The following is a 14,474-nucleotide window of genomic DNA, read 5'->3' as shown; positions in this document are numbered from 1 at the left end:
TACTTGTAACTGCTGCTTCACACAACTGACTTTTTTGAAAAACTGTATAAGTCAAGGATCGGCAATCTTCGGCACACGGCCTGCCAGGGTAAGCCCCGTGGCGGGTCGGGCCGGTTTGTTTACCTGATCGCGGCTCCCACTGGCTTTAGCTTCCTTTAGCAATGGGAAACAGCCAATGGGGGCTGAGGGAAGCGGCGCGGGCTGAGGGATGTGCTGGCCGCGGCTTCTCGCAGCCCCCATAGGCCTGGAACGGCGAATCGCAGCCAGTGGGAGCCGCGATCGGCCGAACCTGCGGACGCGGCAGGTAAACAAACCGACCAGGCCTCCCAAAGGGCTTACCCTGGCAGGCCACAGGTTGCCGATCCCTTGTATCAATTAATTAATTAATTAATGGAGATATCCTATCTCCTAAAACTGGAAGGGACCTTGAAAGGTCATCGAGTCCAGTCCCCTGCCTTCACTAGCAGGACCAAGTACTGATTTTGCCCCAGATCCCTAAGTGGCCCCCTCAAGGATTGAACTCACAACCCTGGGTTTAGCAGGCCAATGCTCAAACCACTGAACTATCCCTCCCTCCCCCTGTATAAGTAAATAGGATTTGTTTAAATTGTAGTTTTATGGTTATCCCCAGCTGAAGAGTAAAACTAAGCAGTAAAAGTTCCATCTACTATTTAAAAATGGTTAAAGTATAAACAACACAGCATGCAGAAAAATCAGATTGTTTAAACCTAGTTTTAAATATAGAAAACAAACAGAGATCACTGTACTGGAACAACTCTACTATAACAACTCTAGTCAGGCCTATACAGCTTTTCCTACAAACCTACTCAGCCCTCCTCCTAGTACAACTGAGTATTTCAAGCACAGGGGGACAAAAATGGATTAAATCTTGCATATCTGATCATTTAATGTAAATACCCTGAGTTTCATAATATTTTAAGTCATGTGCTTTAAAAAATTCCTGATACAATCCCTTTTTGCCAAAAATGCCACAGTATTTTTTAAAACTATATATATAGTATTATTCCACCAAATTCACATAATCAAGACAAACACTGTAGTCCTAAATGCATTCTCCTACACTGCAATAAATCTATTCTTTCAACAAGTTTACTTCTGTATAAAAGGATACATTTCAGCATGTGTGCCATAGAACCAACACACTATAAATACAGTCATGTTATAGATTAGCTATATTCACTGAAGAAGCTAACTCAAAAGTGGGTTTAGGTTTAAAAAATGAGGTGGGGAAGGGTAGTCTTTATCATCCATAAAGAATTAGCCAAAGGAACCTCAGAGGCAGGAATGTCATTCAAGTCTTTAAACTGTTTAATTCCCCCCCCCCCCCGATCCTCCCACCCCACACTTTTAGAATCCATGTAAGTTTCTGTCCAACAACCTACTTTCATTTTTCATCCAAACATCCCAGAATCTATGAGGCTGCTGACATCAACATCAGCACAAATTAGCTCTGACACAGTGGAGTCCACCTATGCCTTCTATGAGAAAATGGTGAGTTGTGCTTAGATCCTGTGGTGGATCACATTTTCCCCTATCAAGCACATCACTTTAAGGACTCTGATTTTTATCCACTGCAGACTATATAAATAGAATGTTGAAAACCCAGTGAGCCACCAAGTACTCAGTTAAAGATGTTTTTAGTTCTCTCTTTAGCACTAATTATTCTAAAAGCCACTCTCACATTATGAGGCTGAATTTCCTGAAACAATTAGCTTTGAAGAGTCAGGCAGCTAGCAGCAGAACCTAGGCACCAAAAAGACAGACAGCAGTTGATGCGTATAAAGGAGGAGCAGCAAAAATTCATGTCAGAAGACTCGCTAGAGATCAACATGAGAACGGGTCAATTTTTTTTTTTTTTTTAAATACAAGTTAAACCCCTATTTTTTTTTTCTTACCTGAAGTCAGGTGATTCATGCCTCTCCTAATTACTCCTTCCTCTTGCCAATACCCACATGGGATTGTTTGTTTGTTTTTGGAGGCAACGCCTCTTGACTGCAACTGACCAGAGAAACAGTGCCTAATGGGACATACATTTCCATTTTTTCCTTCGTTTATGGTCTTTGGCCTCTTCTCTCCTTCCTTACCTTTCCCATTAGCCATTATCCCCTAATGTCTTCTAGCATTGGACAGATTAGCAGATCCAGGGCATAACAACAGACGCACTACCAACGTTAGGACCAGCAAGGCTTGAAAAAGTGTACACAACTTTCTAGCTCCAGGCCTACTAGACAGGATGAAACACTAAACCATGCTATGTCCCACAGAGCCAAGTCTGCATCTAAGAGGAATAGCACAGTCATGTAGTGGATTTAAGTGTAACATTATCAATGTAATGGTTTTGGAAGTTAACTTTTTATTAGGGCAGTCTGAACTATACAAAGTATTTATTGATAGTAGTACAAGTTTCACTGGTATTTAGGGCATATATTTGAGCCAATCACACATCACAAAAATAAATTATTCAGTGAAGTTAACTGAAAAATATATTTAGTGAATACTATTCACCCAACCATGTTTAATACATTTCCCCCTGGATTTCACCCCCCTTTTTCTGTAAGAGATCAAGGTGTATCTTCTCAATTGCCTATATCCATTTCCTCTTTCTTTTCAACTAATTCCTCCACTTCAGCATGATTTCTGACTCTTCCTGCCCAACTAATAGCTACAACTCATCTCTCTTGATGCTCAGACTTTTCATAAGCAGCAGAGGAGTGAAAGTGAAGAGAGATTAATAAAACTGGGACTTTTCAGCTTGGAAAAGAGACAACTAAGCGGGGAGATGATAGAGGTCTATAAAATCATGACTGGTGTGGAGAAAGTAAATAAGGAAGTGTTATTTACTCCTTCTCATAAACACAAGAACTAGGGGTCACCAAATTAAATTAATAGGCAGCAGGTTTAAAACAAATAAAAGGAAATATTTCTTCACATAATGCAGTCAACCCGTGGAACTCTTTGCCAGGGGATGCTGTGAAGGCCAAGACTAGATAAATTCATGGAGGATAGGTCCATTAATGGCTATTAACCAGGAATGGTGTCCCTAACCTCTGTTTGCCGGAAGCTGGGAATGGACGACAGGTGATGGATGACTTGATGATTACCTGTTCTGTTCATTCCCTCTGAAGCACCTGGCACTGGCCACTGTCAGAAGACAGAATACTGGGCTAGATGGATCTTTGGTCTGCCCCAATATGGCCATTCTTATGACTCATCAGTTTTCCTGCTTCTGCAAGCCTTCCGAACATCAGTAGTTGAAAAGCTGCTGTGCTACAGCTTGGAAAACTTTGAGGAGCAGCAGAAGCAAAGGAGCACACTGCCTGCAGGCTTAGGAATACAGTACTGCATCAGTTACACCCAGTTCACATTTGGAAGGCTATTTTCATAACCATAAGGTCTAGAATTTTCTTAATTTAAAGTTTAGATTCTGCAGAAAACTGACAGCGTTCACCTTCTAAAGCTTTATACTCTACATAGGCAAATGGACTTTTCCAAGTCCTGAGTACCACTGATCCCCCTGTAAGACAATATGCTAAGAGGTTGAAATATTTTAAAAATTGCCTTACCCCAATTCAAGACTGCAAGCCTAGGGACCAAGTCAGAATTAAGTGTTTTCATTAAATGACATGATTAAGTACCATTTGACCAAAAGAGAAGCTTAACTTTCCTTCCCATATATGTTTAATCAATACTTAACAGATTAACTATGCTAAAAACAAAGAGGATATGTCTACACAAGACCCTATGCCAGCATAACCCTCTACATGCAGCATACATCAACAGAAGGTTTTTGTCTAACGGTGTAGGAACATCACCTCTCCAAATTACATTAACTATGCCAACAGAATCACTCTTCTGTCAGAATAGCTGCAGCTACACTGGGGTTTTATGTCACTAGGGTTGTGTAGTCTTTTCACATCCCTGACTGACGAAGTGATGCTGGTATAAGTTTTAAGAGTAAACCAAGCCATAGACTAAAATACTGACAAAGCACTTTTTTGGAACATAGGTTTAGCTATTTTCCTCCTCCACCCCATCAATATAGTAAGTACAGTCAAAATCCCAACCTTGACCTAAAGGAACCAGTTTCTCTAGAAATAAGGAGAGTAAAGGCTTCTTGGCAGCTATTTCTTTATTTCTGTGACAGGTGACCAGCAGGACTATATTTTTTTTACCTTTGGCAAGTCTTGTCTATAAAGCATCAATTTTTAAACCAGCAAAAGCCTGGACTACACATCTACGTCAACACTTAAGAAACAGAATTTCTATTATTTTAACTGCACCTAAAACTCATTAGAGACTAAAGGACAATTTTAAAAAACAAAATAGTGAAAGTCTCATTTTCAATTGAATAAACAAAACAAAACACAATAAAGAACATATTTCTGGGACTGGATTCACAATTTTAGTAGTCTATTTAAAATCAGAGTAAGAAGGCATTCTACCCTCACCTCCCCCTCAGACTGCATTTGGAGATTTGAGGTTTACTGACAAAAATTCAGCTACTGGTTTCAAAAGTTTTTTCCTTTCTCTGTCTTAATTAAATTCATTTGGGGGGAAATTCATCATCTCAAAGTATGCAGAAAGAAAGAGTTAATGACAGATAATGAAGTCCTGTGGGAAGTGGGAATGTCAGCACTTTTAAATAAACCATTTGTCATTTGAACAATGATGGATTACCAGTTTTGTTCTAAAGATGGCATTGGTCAAGGCTAATGTCTGGCTACAACCCTATAGATTCTTATCTGGCAGGGTGGATTAAAACAATAGATAATTTAAAAAAATAAAATTGGATTTCTTATTAAATTAAATGCAGGTTAAATTTAACTATTTAAAATTAAATTTGAAAGTGACAACCTATATTAAGGCCTACATCTATTCAAATCATTTAAATTAAGTACAAAAAATATTAAGGAGTAGGTTTGCTGCCAAATTTTAAAGACAGTCAGACCGCTGAACTGGAACCAGAGTTTGCTGAACTAATAAATCAGCTTTTGACCGCAGTAGCCTCTTCTGCAGGTCCAGAGAGATTATTCAGTTTAATCAGCTAGTTCAATTCAATGACTAGTTCATGCAAAGTTAAGAAACCAATTGGGAGTTGAAAGAGCGGAAAAGTTGTTTTCCTCTTAAAACTAGGTGTGAGAGGATGAGATCTACTAGTTTTAAAATCCTGAAGAACATGGTGATCAGAAACAATCAGTTTAGGTCACGAACTACAGATCATACTTTGTTTTAAATGCACGTTGTTAAACTTTTTTTTCTTATGTATGTATAAACACTTTTAAGGTAGTTTTCTTTAATAAAAAAATTTAAATGACACTTTAGGGCATTTTTAATTGAATTTGAATTTCCATCCAAATTAGCTTCTGTGATAGATGTGCATCCTCCTGGTTAGCAAAAAGCAGGGTGGATAAAAATCAATGATTTAAATAAATAAATAGATTTATTTGTGTTTTTCAATTTAAATTTGATTTTTTGATAAAATGCTTTTTGAGGAAAAAACCTACCTAAACATAGTTTTAATTAAGATACATTATAGCTCAAAGATATCTCATCATGGAATAGGGATTATAAATTCTAATTCTATAGTATGAGACAATATATTCATGTAAAGTTTAAGAAAAGTTTTGTAAATGAGTTCCAATAGCTCATGGATTAGGGACCCAATCTTATGGGGTTCCAGGGGCTTCTGTATAGATTATTTAGGTTAATCTTTCTATCTACCCAATGGGATTCAGTGCTCAGTCTACAAGATACCATCAGAGATGCTTAGTTTTGCAGTTCTCAAACTGCGGATTTGTGACTCCAGAGATAACAGCAAAAATGTTTTTAAATAAATCAATAAATAATATATAGAGGTGAGAAATAACAGACCTCAACTCTGTTGTCCCTCTGCAAATCTGCGTACACAGAGGCAATCCCTTGCCTCTCTCTAAAAGTTTCAAAAAAAGTTCAATGAATAGAAGATTGTTGGGGGCGGAATAGAGCTGGACAAGGAGAAGAAGTCTGGAGATAAATGTGAGAAGGGAGGGACAGGCAGGAGAAACAAAAGTGAAACTGTTTGAGCAGCATATTCCAGAAGTCTTGAGGTCTTTCTGAGTGTAGCCTTCATTGATTTGAGGTCTACCATACCATTCTCTCACTAGAAGGGAAAACCTATAATGGCAGCAGGCTGTAAAAGAGACAAGTTTGGGAATATTTTAATGAAGTTCCTCTACCTGTGGGTAAGAGAGGCATGCATGCAAAATGCAAACAGTGCAACAAAGAAATGCAAGGCCTGGTTGCCTGAATGAAACAACATCATGAGAAGTGTTCCTTCTCAGGAGGATGCTGCGTTGAAGATGATGAAAGGAACATGTCTGAACATGCAGGATCTTCAGGTTGGTAACAACCAACAAGAATGCACTTTTATGTAGAAATCCATGATTAAAGCGAGTCTTCCTGACTACTGATTTAAATCAAATCCACCGCGGCAAAAAGAAGCACCAAATCTATTGTAAAGGCTGTATTTAGTTGCAAACAACATATTTTAATGGTTGCCAAATAGTGAGAATCAATCTCTCTTTAGGCAAATAACTAGAAAGTACAAATGCAAAACCCAATTAAAATCAGTGATTTCAATCGCTTTGATTTAGCTCAATCCACCCTGCCTTCTCTTATGGGTCCCATCCTTCAAGGGGCTCCACTGGACCCTTGTATAGAGTTTGATTAGTGAGATACAGTATTTCCCAATGGAAAATTTTAAACACATTGCTTAAGTCTGCCTCACAATAGCAGCAGCAACAAATATGAAATGCTGCGCTTTTTAGTTAATTTGGACTACATACATTATACACACAAACTACTAGAAAAGAACACTAAAAATATAATACATAAAAAGTAACATAAATACATCCAACTAATGTATTTCATAAATGTGAACTATTCATAACAACCAAACTGTAGTCATCCTTAACTTCACCCTGTAATATAAAAGTGAAAAAAAGAAAAAAAAATCCACTAATGATGCAGAAAAAAAACCTTATAAGGGTAGTCTGACAACTACATAGCGTTAATTTATAGATTATTATTTCCATGTGGATCTTTACAGTAGGATTCTTCTACACTTGTCTACTGAAGTTAAAATCCCAAATTTGAAAGCTTTGTTTTTTCTTATTCGATTACATATTAGTTTTATAATGGTCACCATAAAATGCAACGTATGATTATTTTTTAACGTGCAAGGAAATTAGAATAGTCTCAAGGGCTACCACCACCAAATACTTTTAACTAACTTATCAAAAGGAATGATACAAGGACTCTAAATATTCAAAGAGCAGTATTTCCATTCTGATATAATTCTAGTAGCTTTCTCTGAAATTTCCCAGGTTCTTTACACTACAAATTGCTGTAAAACTCTTACAAAGAAAAAGACATTTATGATTTTAAAAAATCCAATATTGCCAAGGAATTCCAGGAACAAAGTTGGTAAAAGGGTCACTTCCTGAAGCATCAACTACACATACTTGAATAAACAAAAAAACTACTATAAGCAAATTATGTCTCATTTCAATGTGAATGGAAAAGGTGCAGCTTACTGTACACCAGTAAGATCTCCAGGCACTAACTTGTAACTAACAGAAAATGAATACAGTCTGAAAATCAAAAATCCCCCCCAAAAAATCAAATATGGTTTTCTTCATAAAAAGTGTTTATGCATAAAGCCAATAGTTGTAGATTTCTAAAACAGACTACACAAAAACTCAGTGAAAGCTGACAATTCATTGAGACAGACTCATTAAACAAATGTTCCTATGAATATATACTGTATAAGAAATAAAGAACTATTGAAGCCATACCACTTTAAAATAGGTGTCCCTACTAAGGTTAGGTCAAGCACCTACTGTAGTGTGAATGAGTAAAGAGGAAATGGATGGCTGCTCACTGAAAAAGTTTGGGAAAAAGCTGGCACTACTGTATGTCTCTCATCCAGGAGTGAAAAGTGTTATTCCCAGCCATTAGAGACCTTAATTCAGGAATACAGATACTTTTTTTAAAAGGCCATCCTAAAATAACTTTTGGAGTGTTAGCATCAATTTTAACAAAATGGTTATTTTTATTTGTGAATCAAAATGTTCCTCTGATTCAGTTCCACAGTTAAATTTTGCAAACCTGGATTGCCAGATGCAGCTGAATCTTACTGCAGATAGCAACATATAAAAGATATGGGTATTAAACAAACAACTGCTATGGATTTCATACTTGGAATTTTGTTGTCCTGCGTACTGTAAATACAACACCAAGATAAACCTAGTTCAATTTAAAAATCTAACTTTACAAACTTTCCCAACAAGCAAATTATTTTGTGCTTAACATTCAGAGTAACATTGAAAAGAAAAAAAAAAAAAAAAAAGAATTAATTATTAAACCCCTAATTCCTGAAAGTAAAATGGCTTTTGCATATGCTTACAAATTGGTCTGAATCGTTTTGTGCAGTAGATCGCTATTGAGTCTTCATTTTTCCCCCTTAAGTAATCTATCTTATAGTGTGCTTTATAAACAGGATGCCAGTAATTTTCTTGCACCCAAAAATGAACAAATAAAATCACTTTTCTTCTATACTGCGTATGAGAAATGAAGTCTGCTATGAAAACCGTGGGTTACGAATGAGAGAAAAGATGACGAACTTTAAAGATAAGTCAGCACATATAAATTACAATGCTGAATAGCTATATTTCTAATATTTTAATAAAATTAGAAATAAAACTACTCTTACCTCAAATAGCCATTAGAGAAAACAGGTCTGCCAGAAAAGTTCAGGGTTCCCAAGGGGGTCATATTGTCATCCCCAGATCCCTGGCACCTATTCCAATTTTCTGAACTAGCAGGAAGAGACGGAATGACATTAAAAACTGGTTTCTGATCCTGCTGTTGAGAGAGAGATGCGGTATTCAAGTCATAATGATACAATTGTCCTCCAGAAGTACTGACACCATGGACAGAAATGGCAGACATTTTATTACCCATTAGGTTAGACCCAGTAAAATTAGCTTGACAATAAACTGGGCCCATTTTCTCTTGTTTTATTACCCCGGGGGTGCAGAGTTCAATGAAGTCTTCCTTTTCTTTCTTCACTTGAGGCATCTGCATTTTGGGGCTGGGTAAAAGATCTCCACGCTCATTAATTTTAGGCTTAGTGTCTGGTAAAATGGGAGGCTTGCAATCTTCACTTGCATTTCCTTCCAGGAGAAATGCCTCATCTGCAGTCATAGGAGACAACAAGTCCCCTTCATCTAGCAATGGGTCCAGTCTCCATGGGCTCCCATTTGGTTCCTTACCTGGTGACACTGGTGGCAATTCTAAATCCTGCAGAATATCAAAGGTGCTTTGGTCTTCAGAAAACAACTTCAAGTTGCCACCATTAGTGCCAGCCTGGTCTAAAGGGAGATTGCTGTTAGCCATAATTGGGAAATCCTGCTCAAGGGGCACCCCAACAGATACTGTCCCCTTTGAGCCCTCTGCCAGGCTTGTGGACTTGTTCAAGCTTGCAATGCTTTCTTCCAAGAGTCTGAAATCTGTTTCCCCAGAAGAGATGCCAATTTGGCCCTGCTGTGGAAATCCAAGTTCGTTTCCCATCACCTTTGACTCTGTCTCCCCCATATAGAGTCCCATTGAGAGCAACACTGCCTTGGAAAGATCCGGCTGAGGCGCACTGCTTACTAGTCCTTTTGAAAAGTCACCCAAAACAGGCTGCTGTTTAGAATCCGACTGAGAAGAGGCAGGCAGGGGAGATGTAGATGCAGGAGCCCTGACAGTAGCTCCACCCCTGAAGGTTGAATGAAAGTCCATCACAGTCCTTCCTCTGTCACTGAAGTGCACATTTTTCCCTGCTTCCTCCCCATCCGAGGGGCTTAGTGATTCTTTGGGGTCCATTATTTTAACACTGGCTATTAAAAGAAGAAAGATATTTGTCCAGTTAGCACAGTAGTAAATGTTTTCACAACACAAAAAACCCAGATTAGCAGCATGGTGAACCTAGTTTAGCCACAGCAGATAGGCTTGTGTAAAATCAAACATTTCTCGCTGTCACTGAACAAATCTGACTGCTGGTAACTATCATGTTGACTATATTTAAAAGCTTTTCTGAACTCTGGTTCTGTGGTAATAGCAAGCAAACTGACTTTGCCCCCTCCCTCCCTCAAGATTAATTTTTCACAATTCCACCTATCTCAGCTATTCATCTGTCCAACTGAAGGAATATCAGATTAATAATGTCTTTAATTAACTATGTTACAATTGCTTGTGTTTGTTTTTTTAAAACCTGAGTTAGGCTTCAAATGCACTTTTCTTTTTTTAGAAGAGAATATATTATTACAACCTCCCTTTCCAAATGAATCTCCCCTTTTTCTGGAGAGTTCAGATGCATCTGCTGGCATGGGTAAATCAATATTAGAATTCTCCAACTGCTTCCTCACAAATTCCCCACTGCCTGACTAGACACACAACCCAATTGTTTTATTACCGCTCTCTGATCTACTATTGTAACCTTTCCACCAGAAAAATATATATATATAAAAGATGGAAAGTTTGCTAACTTCCGATCAGATGATCGCTGCTCCCAAAGAGTTCTCAAATGTAACTTATATACCCTGAAATCTGAACACAAAATGGAAGCTTAAAAAAAAAAAATACAACCCTCATTTCCTGATCTTCCAATAAACATCTAAAGGAAAAATAAAGTCTTATTTTGATTACATCCAACACTACTATGTAAATTTCAACCATGCATACTTCCTTCTTTAAAATTTGTGCTTACGATCAGTTTCATTGCCGTTCACTTAAGGTGTTGAAATAATTAGCATATCACGTTCTCTTAAACTGTCCACAATAAACTTACATCCATCTTAATTTTAAACCCTCCTCACTTTGGGGCCAATACTGATCAGGAAAATAAGCCACCCTGCTATTGCTGTATGAAGCAGCTCATGCTTTCTGTACACAAAAAGTTCAGACTGCAATCAACAGTCAATAGGAGTCTGTTATGCGCAAAAATATTTTCAAATGTCACTTTAAGGCAACACGGATTAAAATGTAATTGTATGGATAAACCCTCCCCCTCCCCCCAGAAGTTTAAAAGCATGAGCTTTCTTATGCCCCAAATAAAGTTAACATAAAGCATTAAAATACGATTTAATATTGCACAGAAGAATCTTCTAGCTTCCCCACCCCTTGCAGGGTGTTTAGGTGAGAACGTGTACGTACGTACAAACACACAAATGCTGCCTAGTGTATTTCCACGCCGCTTTCCTGACAGCTGCCACCGAACTCGAAACCAAAACAGCGAGTGCAAAATCGAAACGAGTCCTTCAGTAACATCCTCTCTTTTAAAAGTTGCAAGCGACACTAAACTATTGTTCGGCCATTTAAAGTAAACGCCACAACATACATCGGGGGGAAAAAACAGGTTCTGGTGGTGGTGGGAGGGGAGCAGGGGAGGTGGAGGGAAGGAGAGAACTGGAGTTATTGCATTTGACAAGTTTGCAAAAACCCAATGTCACAACGCAATAAACCGTCCAAAATAACCCGCATGCCAAAAAAACTAGCTGCACGATTCCGTTTAAATGAGAGTGGGAGAGATAAAGGGGGGGGGGGTCCGCTAATATTTAGACTCGTTGAACTGAAATAAAAATCCCCCTTTAGGAAGAGCCGTTTTCAGAGGAGAAATGTGTCAAGACCTGTTGAGCTTTCTCCTGGCACGCCCACTTCTGCCAAATAACGCCAGCTATTGCTACAAAAGTCGCCGTCTCGGGCGCTTTCTTGGCTCTTCCCTTTCTTTGCCCCCCAACCCCAGAAAAAGATCAAGCAAGCAGCCACGTTTGTTCGGGGACAGGGAATTCTTCATCGATCCCAAGAACATCGGGCACTAAAGATATACCAATCAACCCAAACAGAACGGAGGGGGCTCAATCTTCGGGGAGGAAATAAACGGCACAAATACAAAACCATCTGCTGGATTCAAAACCTCTCCCCAAGAAGCCTTTAAATCGGTCTCTTAAAGGGGTTGAGCCAGGCACGGGCTTTACTTGTCCCACCTCCGGATTGAACGATGACGATTTACGGTAACGCGGCCCCAAGGAAAGGGACGGGTTCCCTGTCCCAGCCCAGCCCCGTGCTCTTGACAGGCTCGGAGGGAGGGCGCTTGGCGGAGCTACCCCCCCCCCAGAGGACGCGACTCCCCACAGTTTCCAAAAAGTTTGAGGGGTCACCAAAACGGGAGGCACCCCTCCCCCCACTACTCCCCTTCCCCCCCTGTGGGGCTCGGAGCCCCCCGTCAAACTCCCCTTACCTTATCCGGGAGGGGGGGCGCTGGCGCCTCTAACCACCCACGTCCATGGCTCCCGCCGCGGCGGCGATCGGGGAGGAATAAACAAGTCGGCGTGCGGAAGGAGGAGTGGTGAGGGGCGAGCGGAGGGGGAGGAACAGCCGCCCCTGCGAGCGGAGAGCCCGAAATCCCACCCGGCCCGAGCAGCCCCGCACCCGAGTCTGCCCCCCCTTACCCAGACACTCCTCCCGCCCCTGCCGCCGTCCTCAGCCGGCGCTGGCGGCGTTAAGCAGCCTTCGCCCGCTCCCGTCTGCGCCTCAAGCCCGGACCGACCGACCGTCCCTCCTTGCCCCGGGCAGCCAGCGACTCCAGCGGCGCTCGGCCCCGCCACAAAATGGAGGACGGCGGCAGCCGCCTCCTCCCAGACGTGCGGCGGCGGGAGCGCACTGAGGCAGGGAAGCAGCGCTGTGCTCGCTCGGCGGAGAGGGGCAGTCAGCGCTCGCACGGCCCCGCGGGGCACAGCCGGGGAAGCACACGGGAGAACGGTGCAACCTGTTGGCTGAGCCGGTCAACTGCGCCCGAGCCGCCCTCGGCTCTGCGCCGCTTTACTCCCTCGTTCCCCTTCCCGCCGCTACAAACTCTCCCGACCCTGCGAGCTGCTTTCCCCCAAGTTCCTTTCTGCGGCTTCCTTCTCCTCGCTCCCCTTCCGCTCCTGCCCCCTCCCCGCGCGGCCGAGGCGCCCCCCACTCCCCGCTGTTGGGACGGGGCCTCCGCGTCCTCAGCGCTGGCTGGGCGGGGGCTGGCCTGGCGGGGGTAGGACAGCGCTGCTGATGGGGGGGCTTCGGCTAGGCAAGGCGGAGCTGGCCTTGCGCAGGGCTCGGGCTCCTGGCTGGTGGGGCTGGGCTGGCTCGGCTCGGCTCTCAGGGCAGAGGCAGCCCCTGGTTGGTCACTGGAGGGGAAGCCACCGGCGGCCCCGTTTCTTCCCCTTTCCACTTTATTCCTGGGCTAAGGAAGGAGCCCGGGGGAGCGGCAGGGCTGCTCCCGGGTCTGCGTTGTGGAGACCCCCGCCCGCCCGAGAGGTGCCTGGAGACCCACGCTCCTAGGGGAGACTCCGTCTTTTTGCGGGGGGCGGGGAAGAAGGTTGCAAGCGGCTTATATACACCCCCCCCTTTTTTTTTGCATCGGGGGAGGCTGCCACTTTCTCTCCCTGTTACACTTGGGGGAAGGTTTTATAGCTATGTCCGTTGTGTTTCCCGCATGCCTGTCACCAGGGTAGCTGTAGAGCCTTGCGCGGATACAGAATTTGTATCTGCATCCAGTCCGCAAAAATGATCCGCAGATTTGCAGGGCTCTAGGTATCTGAACATTAGAACCCCTGATCTATGTTCCTCATTTATCAGCTTCCTTGGGTAAGGTTAATCACTCCTTGCTGTCTTTCACATATTCTCTCACACACGCACCCCTTGTTGTGGCTGCCTTGTCCTCTGATCCTACCTCACCAGCTGTTCCACCAGTGGTTCCAGCCCTTCTCTTCCCCTTCCCTGTCACTGTCCCTCAGACTTCTGTCCTCAGTCCCCTCCTCTTCTTCTTCCAGTCTTTCCCGGGGCAAACTCATCCATTCCTATGGTTTCAACTATAATCTCAATGCTAAGGGCAACCAAATCACTCCCTCTGTGTGTCACTGCTGTCTCTGACATCTGGTCCTGGATGCTACACCATCATCAGACCTCAGCTTAAACAGATTTTCTGTTCAAGTTAATTTTTTGTTTGTCGTCTGGACAGCTCCCACTTCTTCCTATTGGAGCTACGGGTCAAGCCTATCCCCTAAAATGGATTAACAGATCTTGCGGGGTCAGGGAAATCAGTGATAGATGGTGGACTAATGCTGTTTCAGCCCTAATATGTTTCTACCTTCAGTAGCACTAAAGAGCATTTCTTCAAAGTAGCAGCACTATCTCTGCTGCACGCTCCGGGCAGCATTGAAGAGAAAGTCCAGAATAGGTGGTGCAATGGGATAAATTTGGGGACAACTCTAGGATACTAAAACTTGAGCTGAAGAGAACAAGAGTCCAAATCTGGGAGGGGGGGGGGGGATGTATAGGGGATAAAACATGGAGGAGGAAGATAAAAAATGATGCATGAAGGGTAAGATTAG

At 42.1% G+C, this 14,474-nt stretch overlaps 1 protein-coding gene across 5 annotated transcripts in view; it reads right to left on the bottom strand.

Moving 5' to 3' along the window:
• The window catches only part of NR3C1 (nuclear receptor subfamily 3 group C member 1), a 168,233-nt gene extending 155,292 nt beyond the window's left edge, over positions 1-12,941 (bottom strand). Inside the window, exons 1-2 of one of the 5 annotated variants that reach the window (XM_026659410.2) lie at positions 12,555-12,941; positions 8,774-9,944 (exon numbers count right to left, since the gene is read on the bottom strand). In XM_026659410.2, the coding sequence (XP_026515195.1) occupies positions 8,774-9,930 (1,157 nt within the window). In that variant the 5' untranslated portion in view covers positions 9,931-9,944; positions 12,555-12,941. Of the gene's footprint in view, positions 1-8,773; positions 9,945-11,259; positions 11,362-11,732; positions 11,801-12,343; positions 12,529-12,554 lie in introns of those variants that run through there. The other 4 variants (XM_026659409.2, XM_026659412.2, XM_026659411.2 and 1 more) reach the window with 4 other exon arrangements.
• Between the last annotated feature and the right edge of the window lie 1,533 nt (positions 12,942-14,474).

The sequence above is a fragment of the Terrapene carolina genome, unplaced genomic scaffold (genome assembly GCF_002925995.2).
Source record: "Terrapene carolina triunguis isolate 2854851 unplaced genomic scaffold, T_m_triunguis-2.0 Scaffold629, whole genome shotgun sequence".
NCBI classification, from domain to species: Eukaryota; Metazoa; Chordata; order Testudines; family Emydidae; genus Terrapene; species Terrapene triunguis.
The sequence above is the reverse complement of the archived record's forward strand: the minus strand, read 5'-3'. Positions and strand labels throughout refer to the sequence as shown.